Source organism: Nicotiana tabacum, chromosome 6 (assembly GCF_000715075.1).
Source record: "Nicotiana tabacum cultivar K326 chromosome 6, ASM71507v2, whole genome shotgun sequence".
Classification (NCBI taxonomy): domain Eukaryota; kingdom Viridiplantae; phylum Streptophyta; class Magnoliopsida; order Solanales; family Solanaceae; genus Nicotiana; species Nicotiana tabacum.
The window spans coordinates 157,685,645-157,702,886 of NC_134085.1; the positions used below are offsets into that span (position 1 = coordinate 157,685,645).

Consider the following 17,242-nt stretch of genomic DNA (forward strand, 5'->3'; position numbering starts at 1 on the left):
AATGTCTATTCTGTTGTAAAGAAATCACTTCGAGACATCGGGTCTCGATAGGAAAACTTTGTAATGGGCCAAACATTAAGATGAATCGTGTCCGTATAGAATAATCGAGCCTCGATGGTAAAACATGTATGCATGTGTCAATTATTCAAAGAAGCATTATTTCTTTATCAAAACACTTTGTGTCTCAAAGAAACTTGCTACTATACGAACATCATACTTGTGATTCCACGAGAAACGGCTCAAGGGCCAAAATGCAAATACACCTCGAATACTCGTGGACTGTCATGGACAGTCAACACATTCAAGTATCTAAACTCAAATTTATAAGACCTCAAAGAGGCATCCCTCGATGCAAAGGCCAAGGCTATCATACTCGGGGACTAAACTTTTGGACAAGTTCGAAAGATTATCGGGAAACAAGTCCAAAAGACACATCCGAAGGCTATGGCCATATTAAAGACTATGATCATATAAAAAAGGCTACAGCCGAAATCTTGCGGCTCGGAGATGTCCGACTTCCGCCATAAGTTAAAAGCCTTCAAATACTTTGAAAAACCGGTTAAATAAGGCTACCATCGGCAAAAGTAAATAAAGAAGGGCATCGATAAAATCAGCCTTCGAATAAATTAAAAGCTTTGATAACATCAGCCTTCAAAAAAGCCTCAAGAGGTATTAACATGAACGAGTCCTGATCGATTGAACCCTCAAAAAACCCTACGAGTACAAAAAATACATGCTAAGGCATAAAGAAATTTTCACTAAGTCTTTTAGCCGAAAAGAGGGAAAAACTATAGCCGTCTTAGAGGCCGAATCGGCCCAACTTAAAGAGCCTAAGGGCCAATATAAAAAAGCCTAAGGGCTAATTTTACTTCGAGTTTGAGCAAATCCTCACTCGACTATAAAGCCTAAGAGCTATTTTCATTTTGAGTTCGAGCAAGTACTCACTCGACTACTAAGCCCAAGGGCTACCCGAGTTCGAGAAAATTCTCACTCGGGGACTATCTATGAAGCATAAGGGCTAACTCTACTTCAAGTTCGAGCAAGTCCTCATTCGATCATAAAAGCCCAAGGGTTATCTTAACCCGGGTTCGAGCAAACCCTCACTTGGTGACTATCCATAAAGCCTAAGGGCTAAATTTACTCTGAGTTCGAGAAAATTCTCACTCGGGGACAATCTTTCGAGCCCAAGGTCCACCTCATCTCAAGTTCGAGCATGTTCTCACTTGGACATAAGGCCTAAGGGCTATTTTCATTTCAAGTTCGAGCGTGCACTTACTCAACTATCAAGCCCAAGGGCTACCTTACCTCATCGACTGTTGGGCCTTAGAGCTACTCAAACTCAAGTTCGAATGGTCATTCGGGGTCCATTAATCAGAAATGTTCGAGGGCAGAACTTATTGTCGGTCATTACCATCTCAAACTTTGGACATTCAAAAGGAATTTTATGCTAAGGCGCTTTGACCCGCACAAAAGGGTAACAGATTCAGAAGCCATGGAAGGAAAAAGGCTTTGTATAAACCTTTTTACAAGAGCTATAAGTCACGATCAAGAGTTCCTCGCAAAGCCCAATCAACCTCAAAAGCAAAAAATTACTAAGAGAACGAAACCTAAGCAGCACGGTCCTTATCGGCAGAAATGTCTTCACCCTTAGAGTCTTCTCCGCTGCCGGACTCGCTAAAAGTTCTCGAAGTTTTCCTCGGGAAAGTCCAGCTTCCAAGCTTTCGTTTTCTCAGTCGCTTACATCACGATGATGATGTCGTGGCAAATCGAGGTAAAGATCAAGGACTCAATTCGTTTCTTGTCGTTATACTCTAAGAAATATGTGGACTATTTGTATACGGTCGAAATCAGGTATGCCCGATTTCACGGGCTCGAGGTGTCGCCTTAAGCCCGCGTTCAGGATGAGTCGAGTTAGAGCTCGATGGACCGAGCTCGAGCCCGATGACAGAGTACAAGGACCGAGATCGAAGTACGCGATGAGTATCGAAGCCGAGTATATCCAATCCCGAGATGGTGCCTTTATGGGTTTGTAACAGAATGATCAAAATTCCTGCCACGTCTCCAAAATCATGGCATAAATCCCGGGATAGATTTGCATGAATTAGTACTAATCCGTACTAGGCAGTTAAACAACTGTTCCAATAAGATTCTTTACTGTAAATAGAAATGTACCTTATTTAGAGTTCCCCTATTATATAAAGAGGACCCCAATCATTTGTAAAGATCATCAATCATTGACAAAGAATATACTCTCTTACTTTTTGCTTATTGTTCATCAGAATTGTCCTTTAGCTTTATTATTCTTGCTTTATTGTTCTTGATCCATGTCGAGGTCACTTTCGCTCGAGCTCGAAATTGGTCTACATTCTGGTTTGGTTTTACTTTTTCCTTTTATTTATACATCAAATTTCTTGGTTATTAATTAGTATTGAACTAAATCACGTATCTTTAAAATCATAAATCAAATTTAATTGTTACTTGTATTTTCGAGGTAAACATACTTGCTGTATGTATAAGTAGTTATACAAACATATTTCAGCTTTTATCCGGAAAACAATTTCTTACTTCTGTTTTAATGTCGTAACTATATTTGTAATTTTATACTACCACATAGTTACAACTAATAATATATGCTTACCTGAAAAATTTGTCTCCTATATATAAACTTATGGTAGAGTGTTTGGCAAAATATTTTGCATTATTTCTAGTAACTATCATTGTTGTAAAGGTAAATTCAATTTAACTCGAGCAAAACACCATCATGCTTTATGAAAGATTCTTGCCATTTAAAAGTAAAAAAAATAAAAGCTTAAATAAATTTTTTGTAAGTTATTGCTCTTAATCTGAATTAGTAGGCTATTGTTTCGGAATACTCAAAGAATGAAGAAAGAAGGACTATTAGATCTTACTCCTTTTACGTTGTTATTTCTTTCTTTTATTTTTATTTATTTATTTAAAATAAAGCCCTTAGATGTGAGTTGTCTTTTATGATTAGCTTAATTATATTGGGAGTAAACATTCGATGTGAATAATTTTTTTTCATTTAAAAATGCTGTTACAGAAAGGTTTATGGTAGATTCCGTCATTTAATGAACTGCGTCATGTAATACTTAAAAATACGGCACCCTTGAAGTAAATGTGAGGAGTCAGTTGGCACTTTTTGAAGAACTCGCTGTCCCTATTTAATAATCTTTAGTTTTTCTTTTTATCATATGTTGTACCAAATTTTTATTTTTTCTTCAGAAAGCAAAATTTTCCTCATTTTCTCATTTAAAAATGTATTTCTCGACTCACCTTTTAATTAATAATAAAAATGTATCATTGTGCTGAGCATGTTTTCTGTTCAAAGAAAGTTCTAAAATTTTGTTGACTTTCTCTTTACTTATGAACACATGCCATTTTAACTCAATAAGTTTTAATTTTCACTTTAATACCCGTGCCAAATCAATTAAAATACTTAAATTGAGACAATGGAATTCTCAAAATTTTGAGTGGTTCAATTCAATCCATTGAGTGGATAAATAGTGTTACGATAACCACGGTATATTGAAAAAGAAAGTGCAAGGATAAGAGCAATATCAACATCAAAAGGTAGAGTCCACTGCCACAAATGCCGACGAATTAGAGACAACTCGCAACTTGGAGTCTCTATACAAAACACGTATTGCATACTTGGCCCCTCTTTATCTTTAACGGCCATCGACTAAAACAAGAAATATAATTCAATTTTGGCCTAACTTTGCTCTATACAACAGCCCGTCAAATTAAATTCAACTCTCATTTTCTTACCCCAGAGTTACCATCATACTTTATTGTACTAATTTCAATGGCAGCCCCATTATATTCTTGTGCTATTTCATATCAGACCCACCCTAATCTATTTGTATCACCTCCCTAAAGTTCTGAGTAACATGTGTTAATATCAAGTGAAAGTGTTTGAAAATTTAGCTTTTATATTTTACTTTCAATGATAAGATTTTATAGACATACAAATATTATAAATATAATTAAAATGGCAAGTTCAAAAGTCATTATTCTTTCCTAACAATTGTGTTTAATACTACAATAACAACGTACTCAGTATATCTCACTGGTGGAGTATAAGAAGGATAGTGTGTACGCAGACCTTACCCCTATCTGGAGAGATAGAGAGGCTGTTTCCGATAAACCCTCGGCTCAAGATGGGAAGAAAGAAAGGGAAGAAGAAGAAGAAAGAAAGAAGAGGAAGACAAAAGAGGATAAGGAAAAAGGGGAGAAGAAGTAGCATTAAATAGCAAATTTGGGAGCAACAATTTCTAGTAAAAGGAAAAAAAAAAATAGCATCAAATAGTAATAATCAGGGAATAAAAAATTTCAGTAGAAATTTTAAAAAACAATGGAGTTAAATGTTAAAAGTATTTTTTTCCCCTGAAGTTGCCTTATAGGAGTACCTAACTTGCTGCTTTTATCTCTGCCTCTTTTCCTCTGGTAGCAATAATATGATAAGCCAAAAATGAAAGTAGTACACTAACATTTCTCTAGCATATAAACTTTTAGTCATAACTACTTTAACATTTATACAATCATTACTAAATGGTCTAAAAATCAAAATAATATCTTAAATTTCATTTATCATCAAAAGTGTAAATAAAAGAGATCAAAGGTATATAACTTACAAAAATTTTCAACTTTGACGACTACCATTATTAATAAGTAAGCGTTACTCAATTTGACCAAACAAGGTACACCAAATGCTGCATAGAGTACCGAGAGTTAGGTGCATTGCACCGGCACCATCTTTTTTTTTCCCCGCAGAAACAGAAATAAAATTAAATGGTTAAGGGGACGCTTAGAAAGGAGAGAAAGGGAGAAGGAGGCGCAGTTAAAAGGTAAAGAAGAAGGAGAGAGTATAACAATAACAACAAATACAAAAGGCAATAACCACAGGAAAAAAAATAAATAAGGGAAATTTCATTTCTCTTATCTATTCGCCTCTACAAATTTTTTCCTGATAATATATATATAACTTTCGATACTACATATAGAACCTCTCCTTTTTCTTCTGGTTTTCATAGAGATGATTTCTGTTGCCTCCCTTTTGTTTTAATGGGTATTTTCTGAAAATAATTTTCTCATTTTTTCCCCCTTTCCTTATTTGTAATTAATCACTTAAAATTGTTAATTTGTTTGATGATGATGATTGATGGAGGACTTGATAACTGAAGATGATCGTGTTTGTTAACTGAGAACTTGAATGTTGAAGATACTTTTCGAGTTTTTTTTCCCCTAGGATTTTAGAGGAAATAAAGGAGAAAATTGCAATTGATCGCTACTTTTTTAGCTCATATAATCTGTAGAGTTCATATATAAATTATTGTTTCTGCTGAAAACTGCCCCTAGCTATCTGTCTCTACGATCAGTATCACTTTAGATCGGATTAATTGAAACTTTCGTCAGATAAATCCTACGGAGTTTTTAGGTGATCATAGCAATGTATGTTAAATGGCAAATAAGTTTTCAGCATTTTCTTTATGCAGATGATTAGTTTGACTAGGAGATAGGACTAATGTTTCTGCATTTCCTTTTTCAGGATTTGGTTTGATCTTGTGGAACGAATCATGGGTTGCAAGTCTAGTGTATTACAGTGGTTTGAAGCCTGTGCTTATTGTTCTTACTTCCTATTCAGGTCGAATGTAGATGCTGGATTGTTCGATGAAACATTTCTTGGAATTCCGTTGATAGATAGGTAGTCGTTATCGAGTGTGTGATGATAGATAATGTTGTAGCTTTTATCTAGTTGTGCTGCATTTAGGTTTGTTCCATTGGTAGGAGATTGAACTGCTGGCAATTTCATGGGGCTGCGATTATTAGATATTGAATTGCTGTAAGACAGGAGATAGAATTTAGGTAGTGTAGTAGATTAGATATTTGAGATTTCGACAAGAAGTTTGTGAGAAGTAACAAATTTTAAGTTAGAGATGGGGTTGCCTCAAGTGCCCTCCAGCAGTGCTGCTGAGGAAGTGGCCACATCATTGAGCACATTTGTTCAAACTCCTGCTAGATTTGCTGGCAATATGAGCAGCTGTGATATGAGTGGAATGCACATAAGTTGCCTTAGCAATGGCACATCAGCAGCGGATTTTGCATTCGCCTCGTCTAGGGATGTTTCGAGGGATGCTGATGTTCTTAGTATTCATAAAGATGGTTTGACAAACATGCATAAATTGAGGATTGACTCTGCAGAAAAGCATGGCTTCTTAACCCATAATGGTGCAAGGACTACTACCCAGAGTCCTGCGTCAAGGATTGTCGGGTTTGAATCAAAAATTGCGATGAAAACCGCTGCTAATTTATTCGAAGCAAATCCATCTGGTGATGTTCACTCATCTACTGTGGTTCGGGACATTGACAAAATGAACGAGACTACAAGTTCATTAGTTAGGAAACGCTTATTGTCACCTTTGAATGGCATGGTTCTTCCAGATAAATTTGCAGGTGAATCTCTGGATATTGGTGGTAGTACTGTTTTTAGGAGTAATTCCAACTTCACACTTGATAGTTATGGTGCTCCCTCACAAGAACATAAGAAGGCTCATATAGGCAACACAAACAACTTTTGTAATAAAAATTGGTTCATGCCATCTTTACCTAGGGGGAATTGTTCACCAAATGAGACCTATGGAGGAGTCTCCCCTTTTGTCACAGATGGCCCTTTGTTCAATGACGAGGGGCCTGAATCTGAGATTCCGTTTACTCCTCCATCCCCTGGGTTAGATTTTTGTGCAGATATGATAAAAACACAGTTGAAAGATGGGGCAATGCACATACCCGGAGAAAATACATTCTCGTCACCACTGTCTCTTTCTCCTCTTGGACCAAAATCTCATATGAGGGTGAGACGTTCTGAATGGTTAAGGAATTATTGGGAGGATCATGACGATAACTGCCTAACTTTGAAGGATGTGGAACATTCACTTGATCGAAGTCTTTCAGATATTCTATCTCCCCGGAAAGAAGAGGATTGCAGAACGGGAAGTGATTTTTTCCGAGATGTTGAAGTTTTTGAGATGAACTTTGAACGTCTCACGCCTGAAAGTATAAGTGCCATGAGGCGGTCCAAGTCACAAAACTCAGCTCCGACAAATCAATGTGCAAGATTTGGTAGAAGTCTTAGTGGAATGTCTGTAAAAAGGTCCTTAGTTGGTTCATTTGAGGAGTCACTCTTATCTGGTCGTTTGGCATCCAGCGTAGTGAGCCAGGTGGATCTTACTGCCTCAATCATCTAGAGTGATGCTATTAGTATTCTTTCAGATGTCATCCATTTTATCCTTGGTCTTCCTTTAGTGCATTAGTCTTCCTTGATCTCTTTGTTTAAGCATTCATGCCATGATCTTTTAAATGGTTCGCCGAATTGCTTTTGTTGACAAGTTGTAATATACTTATGCAGAGAATTGATGGTTTTCTTGCTGTCCTTAGTATCACTGGAGGAAATTTCTCACCACATCCCCAGAAGCTTCCATTTGCAGTAACTATTGTAGATGGCGATAACTTCTTGCTGTACTACTCATCAATAGATCTTGGAAAACCAGGTAGTGAGGGTAAAGGCTCACGAATCAGGAACTCTAGCACTAATGGTTCACAAACAAACAAGGGCCGCATACGTATACCGATGAAAGGGCGCATACAGCTGGTATTCTGCTCCTATCCTCTCATCTTGCGTGTGCATGTGGAATTGCCTTATTTTAATGAGTGTAATTTCCGTGTAAAAGAGATAGCCCTGAAACATATCTCTGCTCTGTGGAAAAAGGAACCCATCCTTGTAATTGTAAGCACCCTATCAGTTGCATTTGCTAATTTGATGTTGAAGAAAAAATTGTTTGATATTGAAGAATTTAGTGTTCCTTCTTCTGTGCACAAGTTGGTCCAAACACCAAGAACAAAGTAGAAATTTTCCTTCTTTATGAGTGCTACAGCTCTTTTGTGACATCTAGTTATAGGAGATATACAGTTTTTGGTAATTTTTGCTTCTGGTTTGAACATAAATGTTCTTTATCTTTCCTGAATTCATTATGTATAGTAAAAACTTTTGATTGCTATTGCCAGGTTCTCAGCAATCCAGAGAGGACACCTATCCATACATTCTTTTGTAGCTATGATTTGAGTGACATGCCAGCTGGTACTAAGGTAGGTTCAAGCTGTATTACCACTTTGAGGTGGGATTTTTTATTTGTTTTAAGGTGAACTTGAGGTGGAGAAAGGCATGTAACTTTGATATAATTTAGAGAGCTTTTGTTGTTTATCATAGTGATGCAACAAGCTGCATTTCCTCATCTATTTACTTGAAATATTCTCTATCTGCTCAGCATGCAGTTTCTTTCTAACACTCTCTCTATTCCTTTTTTATGATGGTGTTTGATTGGATAGTTTAAAATGTGAATTTGACTTATTCATTATATTAGTGGTAATAAAGGAATTATTGAAGTAGTGGTTGAATAGTTTATTTAATGGAGAAAACATCACATCAAGTTGATAAGTTGAATGGTTAAGTGAATATTAATGCTTGAAAGTTGTAAAATTTATATAGAATAATATTATTAGTGAAATTGCATTAAACATTTTGAAATGTTCAAAAATGAAAAGAGTGTCATATAAATGGAATGGAGGGGAGCTGCTTATTTCTTTATTAACTAAAGCACTTTGAAGCTTTTAATGTCTTGTTGATTATATCAAACTAGACACCATACAAATTACAAAAAATTTTAAATGTGCGGCAAAGTTCAACTTCTCCGAGCTCAAGCTAATTATTGCTACCTTATTTTGACATCACTTAGGTTTTGCTTGGTCAAATTTATTAGTGACACGTTATTGAATAATAACTCTGCATAAATCTTTTAATTTTGGAGGGGGTTTCGGTTGATATCATGCTTTGGCTGACCTGCAACCAACATTGCGTATGAGCCGTATTTAATCTCCTTATTGGAAAATATCTAGCATGCTCATCAGTTTATTTGTTCAATTTTGCGATTGGAAAATGGCTTAAGAGGCAGTAAATCCATGAAGCATCTGCATATGCTAGATAATTAATCTATTCACGAGCTTTAAATTGAGAGCAGAACTAATGTTATGCCGCAATGAAAGCTAAGCCTTAAAAGCCAAACATATAGAAATGCAAATGTTAAGGTTGAATGCGTTGTCATACTAGTTTTTACGATTGATCACATTAACGGGTGCAAATAGTAACATAGAGGGTAAAAGGAGAGATTAGATAGTTTGGCCATATCTGACATAAACCTCCAAATGCACCAGTCTATAAGTGCGCCACTACGATGGTTGACAGTATTAAAGCAGACTCGGTAGACCTAAAAGCACATGGAGGGAAGTTGTTACAAAAGTTTTATGATCCCTCAAAATCCATGCGAACTTAGCGAGAATAAATATGAGGGAAGTAATGAGTCCATATGGACTATATCAACTAGTTTGGATTAAGGTTTTGTCGTTATTGGTACCTTTACATTAGGTTTGGTGTTTGACATGAGCTTTAATATGGTCGATTATGTCAATATAGGGATAAGCGTGAGATTTAAAATATTTCTAATTGTAGTATTCTAAGAGGAAAGTTGTTACAAAAATTTTATGATCCCTCAAAATTCCTGCGAACTTAGCGAGAATAAATATGAGGGAAGTAATGAGTCCATATGGACTATATCAACTAGTTTGGATTAAGGTTTTGGCGTTATTGGCACCTTTACATTAGGTTTGGTGTTTGACATGAGCTTTAGTATGTCAGATTATGTCAATGCAGAGATAAGTGTGAGATGTAAAATATCTCTAATTGTAGTATTCTAAGAGGAAAGTTGTTACAAAAATTTGATGATCCCTCAAAATTCACGCGAACTTAGCGAGAATAAATATGAGGGAAGTAATGAGTCCATATGGACTATATCAACTAGTTGATTAAGGTTTTGGCGTTATTGGCACCTTTACATTAGGTTTGGTGTTTGACATGAGCTTTAGTATGGCAGATTATGTCAATGCAGGGATAAGCGTGAGATTTAAAATATCTCTAATTGTAGTATTCTAAGAGGAAAGTTGTTACAAAATTTTATGATCCCTCAAAATTCATGCGAACTTAGCGAGAATAAATATGAGGGAAGTAATGAGTCCATATGGACTGTATCAACTAGTTTGGATTAAGGTTTTGGCGTTATTGGCACCTTCACATTAGGTTTGGTGTTTGACATGAGCTTTAGTATGGTAGATTATGTCAATGCAGGGATAAACGTGAGATTTAAAATATCTCTAATTGTTGTATTCTAAGTTATGTTAAAATACAAATTATTGAGCATTGAAATGAAAGGAGCCAATAGAGTAGGATGGATATAGAGGATTCATATAGCAAACTACTGCTAGTTTGGGATTGTTGGTGTGCCGATGGTTGTTATTTTGAAGCTAATTTATTGGTTGGATCCATGATTTTTGAGTAAGAAGGAGTAGGAAAGAATATTAGTTTCCTCTGCATCATGAAGTCTGAAGTTGCAACAAGGCGAAAATCTTTGACAAGCTTCTCAGTAACCTCTTGCCATGTGGTTGTATGAAAATCCTAAATTTATGAGTTTTTTCATATCCTTCAACTATTAAGCTTCCATCTCTTTGCTTTCTTTGGGCTTCGATTCAGCATAGAGGGTCTGGTGAAACAGTAAGTTGAAACAAAATAGTTTCTCCAAATATTATGCCGTTTCCATAGCCTTGAACACTTTTTCTTTTCATCACTATTTGAACTCCATTGTTCTTCAGCCAAACTAGTGAAACAGGGGATCACTAGCCAATGCAGCTGTTTGTCTGCAGCCCAATTGTTGCCTGTTGATTCCTTAACTGGTCTTAATGATTCGGTCCGCTGAACTATCTTTGCAAGCGATCCTGGTTTCAGTTCACTGTAATTGAATATTTGTTTTCCTAGTACTGGTATTGGATGATCTCTTCATGTAAATGTGTAACTGGAAGATAGGTGCAGTTGTGTCCAGCTAACACAATTTCGTATATGATATTTTAGTGATTACTTCGGTTTTGATGGGATATACATGGAGCATTAGATTAAAGTCATACTAGCATTTATGTGAGTCCACATCTGACAATGGTGATCTCACTCTAGTTATGTGATTGCAGACATTTTTACGTCAAAAGATTAATTTGTCTCTGGATAAAGCTGGAAACAAGAGTTTAGATAGAAAGATGGATAGTGGACCACCTTCAGTTACTAGTGTTGAGGATTCTATGCTGCATAACAGTTCAATTCTGTATTCTAGCAAATCTCATGGTAGTGCCGAGGCAGGCCATCCTGGAACCAAACCTGTTAATAACACTTCAAAGGTGAATGATAGTACTGCTAATTCTAGTGTTCTTCGTTATGCTCTACATCTCTGGTTCTTGTGTCCCTATCCCAAGAAGAGCTCAAAATCAGGTCTTCAGTGCAAAAATGATCAGTCCTCTCCGACAGCAAGAAATGTTATGAACACTGAAGGGGGAAGACGATTCTATTTGTACAACGATATGAGAGTAGTTTTCCCTCAACGACATTCAGATGCTGATGAAGGCAAGGTATGTCTAACATGGTATATGGTTTACGCTGCATTATCTATCTACTGTCTGCTAAAGCATCTATAAATATCATAGAAAGATTTAGTGATGTTGGACTAGATTGACCTCTGAGGTGCATACTGTTTACCCTGTTGCCTCAGTGTGTTGACTGGATGTTATGCTGGGTTGAAATTGGTTCATATGAAGAAAGCTATGTTATGATTACTAATTTAGACTTGTTGGCGTGTGGATATAATTCCTCAGTTTAGTTGGAGAGGAGACACGATTATTTAATTAATTTTGTGTTTGCAAATGTCTGCAACTCGTTCCTTAACAAGCAGGTGATTAACTTTCTTAGAATCCTGTGAAAGTATTCTTTGTGAATTGGTGGCATGAGACTTGGACCTTTGTTCAAAGCTGCTGAGAATTGTTTTTCTTGAGCCGAGAGTTTTTCAGAAACCTCTCTAACTCCACAAGGTAGGGGGTAAGATCTGCGTACATTTTACCCTCTCCTGTCCCCACAATGTGGGAATACACTGGGTATGTTGTTGTTGCTGTAGGCTTGGACCTTTGACTTTTAACCTTTAACTTAGATGGTTCACACAATTCAACGTGGTATTTAGTCGACGTAGTTGTTAGGTTTTAGTGTCATTGCAATCCATTAACAAAAATATTTCATGTGTTTGGTTGTAAGCTGCATTTTGTAGACCTAATTAATAAGTAACCTTGTTCTCTAGAAGGGACCCAGGGATTTTACAGTCGCTGGTGTTCCACCATGAGAGGGAGAAGAACCATACTTAGTGATTGTGTCCCTTGGTGAGAGGAGATCGGGTGGGTGTAGATAATGAGCAAAAGAAAGAAAAGAGAAGGAGTTACGCAACCGGATTTCACGAGTTCTGTCGTGGGCGAGAGGAAGTCAGGGTGGGGTGTAAAGAACAAGCAAAAAGAGAAAGAAAGGATCAGTGATAACAAGAAATTTGTCTCACATGGGTGTTCGAGCACTCACCTGTCTCCATGTGGGTCTGCCGACCCTGATTGTTCTTTCTCAAACAGTTTTTTAGTTTTTCGATGAGGTGGTCACAAAACTCAACCTGGTGTCGCAGCGGGTCAGCATATAGATGTTTTTGGTTCGAGAATTACCACCACCTTGCATAATATGTATTTTTGTACTTGGCCCAAGAAAAAAGAAGTGGTCGCATTAAATTTTGTGTGTTGCAGACCTAAAATAGTTATATAAATGTGTCTTTCATCTAACAGTTCATGAGGCGGTATTACTGTTTGACATGCCACATCTTATCGTAATGTCCATGATTATCTGGCTTCATATCTCTTTGCTGGCACAGCTCTCTCTATGTATCTGAAGCAACTCACTTATTTCTCCTTTGCTCTAGTTCAGTCCATGTCAGCCATGAGCTATATTGTATTTTATTAGCTCTTGTACAGTCTGATTAGTCATCCTATTAAAAAGTGGCAGTCATCTGGAACATTAAGGAAACTCGAGTCTCTACAGAGAAAGAAAAGAACAACATTTCACAATCAGACTAAGAATCATGACAGTGCCATTGTCATTTGATTGCCATCTTCTCCATTTGTTGTAACTACAGCAAGAATGGCCTACTGCCAAGTGCCAACCATCCAACCTCTGCTTACTTTCTCCCAAGATGGAGAACTGTGTTTTTTCCATTGGAACCAAATGAAGCTAATCTTATGCCTGTGTGGAGTGGCATGCTTTTGGTCATTAATATGTGAACTAGAAATTTTTAGCATTTGCTGGACTTCGAACATGATAGTATGAGATCCCCATAACTCAATAATCGCGTTCATCATTCATAAATGCATGCATATTCACAAATGCTTGACTGTGTTTTTGTGCTTGTTGTCTGACTTAGAAGGAACTCGCTTTGGTTATTGTCTTCATTCTTCTGTGGAAGAGTATATTGTCCTTTGGATGCAGAACTACATATTGTTTGGCAGTGTAGAGGGCTGCCTGCCTCAATTGTAATATCAGAGAAACCAGTGTTAGTTCAATGGGCACTAATTACAAACCATGTTTTTAAAATTGCAGTTGCATGTGGAACATCATTATCCAAGAGATCCCAAGTATTTTGACATCAGCGACTGACATGGTGACTTATTGATCTCTAATCAACTTATTTCCTTTGTACATAATGTACATGTTATTCCTAGTTATCTGGGAGATGGGGGTAGGCCTAACCCCCACTTCACCTGTAAATTCTTTTGAATAAATAGTTCTATCAATGACTTGTACAGAATTGTACATAAGAATTTTCTACCATCAATGGGAAAAAAATAATGGAAAGAAAAAAAATGATTTTTTTTCCCTTTTTTCTATTCTGAAGTAATGATGTAAATCCACTGGCAACTTGGGACTGTTGGTCGGACTGGACTGCCATTTGGAGACAAAAGCGCTTTAATTTGGCTAGGAATGCTAGTGTCACATAATGTCTGTAATCTAAGCACTCCATAATCAATATTATGGGATGCAAAAAAATGTCCATTCTGCAAAATTCAAAAAATATAATCTAACATTAATACAGTGATTTAAAAACATAGATACATTTGCATTTTATCTTCAAAATAACTTCAAAATTTTTCAAAATATCAACAATTTTAAACAGATCAACAAATCTACAATTAATCTCCAAAATTAAGACAAATAATCTCACATTAATTCAGTGCTTAAAAAATATAGATACATTTGCAATTTATATACAATATTTCTACAAAAAGTCTACAAGCAAAAACAACACAAATTATGTAGATTTTTAACAACTAAAACAAGCGAAATAACTAGTGAAAAAATTACTAAATTCTTACCTTCACCAATGACTATTTTCGAACATTTTTAGGAGATTTAACACTAGGGGCTTTTTTTGAATTTTTCTTCTTTTTGGGAGCTTTTGAACTGGGAGCCGCCTTCGCTTTCTTTCCAGGTTTACTGATAGGCACATCTTCTAAAAAATCATCATCGAACACTATCTTTTGTCGTTTCCTATCCACTTGTTTGATTGGCCTCGAAGATTCTCCAACATCGAAATCATGTTTTTGTTTAGTTCTAGCTTCAACGCTGATTTGACGCGGAGAAAGACTATGCTTCATATCTACAATTAGATGTGCAGATTTTCCTTGCTTTTTGGGTGAATGTGGTGATAATACACCCAAATCGAAAGAAGGTATATCAGCTTCTAGAGCTTTTTTAGGGTTGTGCTTTGAAGGTTTGTTCTTCTTCATTGAGAAATTTTGAAGCTGAAAGTAAATGTGTGTATGAACTTTGAAGATTTGACTTCAAATTTGACTGGTTGTAGAAGAAAAAACTTGATTTTGGACGTTAATGGTAGGAGATTACATATGTTTCTCTGGTTTTAGCAGAGGGAATAATGGTTTGAAACGTGGGTGTGGGGTGATACGTGGGTGATGGTGTGGGTTTGGGAGAGAGAAACGTGTGGGGGGGGGAGGGATTTGGAGGAATATACGATACCATTAATTTAGGAGTGAGATACAGTACAATTAATGTACCGTTAAAACACCTTATGGTATAGAATTGGTAATTAGGTATACTAAATGTAATTATATCAAACCTTAAACATTGAGGGTAATATAGTTTCTTATATGACATAGGAATGTAAAAATTCCTTATGAAAAGTCTAAGGGTGTTATGAATAGAATTCTATTTAGAGTGAATGTCTATCTTGTAGAGAATTTTACTTTGTGGCTAAGTCATTTTCCCCATATAAATAGAGGGGTCTTACCCCATTGTAAATCATCCCAAAATTCAATAAGAATTTCCTTTCTCTCTTTCTCTGCAATATTGTTCTTCTACTTTTATTGTTTTATAACACGTTATCAGCACGAGACTCTACCGTCTCAAGAAGCTCTTTGAGAAGATTAAGGTATAACTTTTCTCCTCTTTTTAATTATGACTGACATTATGAAAAGAAAGTTCGTTGCCCTTGAAATTTCGGGCAAGAACTATATGACATTGGTGTTGGATGCTGAAATCCATTTAGATGCAATGGGTCTTGGAGACGCCATTAAAGACAAAATTAAAGCATCACCCAAGACTGTGCTAAGGCCTTGATTTTCTTGCGCCATCACCTTGATGAAGGGTTGAAAATAGAATATCTCACAGTCAAAGATCCACTTGTTTTGTGGAATGACTTAAAGGAAAGATATGACAACTTAAAGTTGGTGACTCTTCCACAAGCACGATATGATTGGGCTCATCTGAGGCTCCAAGACTTTAAGTCTGTTTCTGAATATAATTCTGCAATGTTCAGAATTACTTCTAAATTGAAACTTTGTGGAGATACTATTACTGATTACGATATGCTTGAAAAAACGTTCACAACTTTTCATGCCTCCAATATGGTCTTGCAACAACAATACAGAGAGAAAAGTTTCAAGAAGTACTCTGAGTTGATTTCTCTTCTCCTTGTGGCTGAGCGAAATAACGACTTGCTCATGAGAAATCACGAAAATCGACTCATTGGGTCTACACCATTGCCTGAAGTGGATGAGGTGTATTCTCATTATGCTAAGCGTGGAAAAGGCCGTGACTCTATTCGTGGTCATGGTCGTGGTCGTGATCGTAGACAAGGAAGAAATTTTCCTGGTGTTAATCACCCCCCAAAGAAAAATAATCACCAAAAGTGGAAAGGAAAAGATGAGAAGCCAAAGACAAATGGTTCAGAAACTGAATGTTATCGTTGCGGTGGAAAACATCATTGGGCAAATATTTGTCGTGTACCAAGACATTTGGTTGAGCTTTATCAAGCATCTCTAAAAAACAAAGGCCCTGAAGCCAATTTTGTCTCTGACAATAATTTTGATATCACCCACTTGGATGTGGCAGACTTCTTTGAGCGCCCTGATAGAAAAATAGACCACTTGATCGGTGATGGATCCGTGGTTAAAGATGATTGAGTAGTTCAATTTTTATTTGTGCCTGTTCGTAGTAGTTAATGAATAAACTTCATGTAATCATAGTTTTTTGCATGAGTAGTAGTCATTAGTACCAATAAGTACTATTTATTTTATGCAATATTGTTAGTTAGTTTTAATTAAATACGGTAATATTATTTCCAGCATATGGTTCAAAAAAAAAGTATATTACTGTTTCCGCTGAATTGAGTATTGTCTTCTTTATGAATACTACCGGTCAAAATTTGCAAAGTTGATTATTTTGTCCAGTAATATCAAAATCCTGTTAACTCCTCATTTTTCATCATGTTACTTTATCGAATAATGAATACTATTACTTTTATATATATAAAAAAAGAATAAGAACATTATCACGTTAGTAGGACAAAGTCCAAATTGAATTGGTTTCAAAAGATGCAATCATTACGGAATAAGCAAGACTACAACAATGCTCGTTCAATGATATATTTGTTGGATCTCTATCATTGATTTAACTTTGTTTTTTTCCCTTTTTCTGTGAAAATACTAATGTTTATTCACACATTTCTTTTGTATGTCAAACAATGGGAAGCAAATATCGTTATTCCACAAAGCAAACTTGGATCAAAGTTCAATTGTAAAAATATTTGTTTAATTGATTCATGTACGACACATACAATATTCAAAGAGAAAAAATATTTCTCTCATTTAAATATGTGTAAGGCAGATGTTCCTACAATTTCTGGTAGTAGTAAATTAATTGAAGGCT

At 36.1% G+C, this 17,242-nt stretch overlaps 2 protein-coding genes across 4 annotated transcripts; both read left to right on the forward strand.

Annotated features, from left to right (window-relative positions):
- Positions 1–4,735: 4,735 nt before the first annotated feature.
- Positions 4,736–13,895, forward strand: LOC107828991 (uncharacterized). 3 transcript variants are annotated; one of them, XM_016656401.2, is made up of 6 exons: positions 4,736–4,868; positions 5,570–7,238; positions 7,427–7,669; positions 8,083–8,163; positions 11,143–11,574; positions 13,619–13,895. In XM_016656401.2, the coding sequence occupies exons 2-6, from the start codon at positions 5,958–5,960 to the stop codon at positions 13,673–13,675; spliced, it is 2,094 nt and encodes a 697-aa protein (XP_016511887.2). In that variant the 5' UTR covers positions 4,736–4,868; positions 5,570–5,957; the 3' UTR covers positions 13,676–13,895. The 3 variants fall into 3 exon arrangements, with proteins under 3 accessions (XP_016511887.2, XP_016511886.2, XP_016511888.2); XM_016656400.2 differs by having other exon boundaries at positions 4,860–5,089; XM_016656402.2 differs by lacking the exon at positions 4,736–4,868 and adding an exon at positions 5,051–5,472.
- A 2,044-nt stretch (positions 13,896–15,939) lies between these two features.
- Positions 15,940–16,497, forward strand: LOC142182125 (uncharacterized). The gene has a single exon (XM_075256093.1). The coding sequence runs from the start codon at positions 15,940–15,942 to the stop codon at positions 16,495–16,497; it is 558 nt and encodes a 185-aa protein (XP_075112194.1).
- Positions 16,498–17,242: the final 745 nt, after the last annotated feature.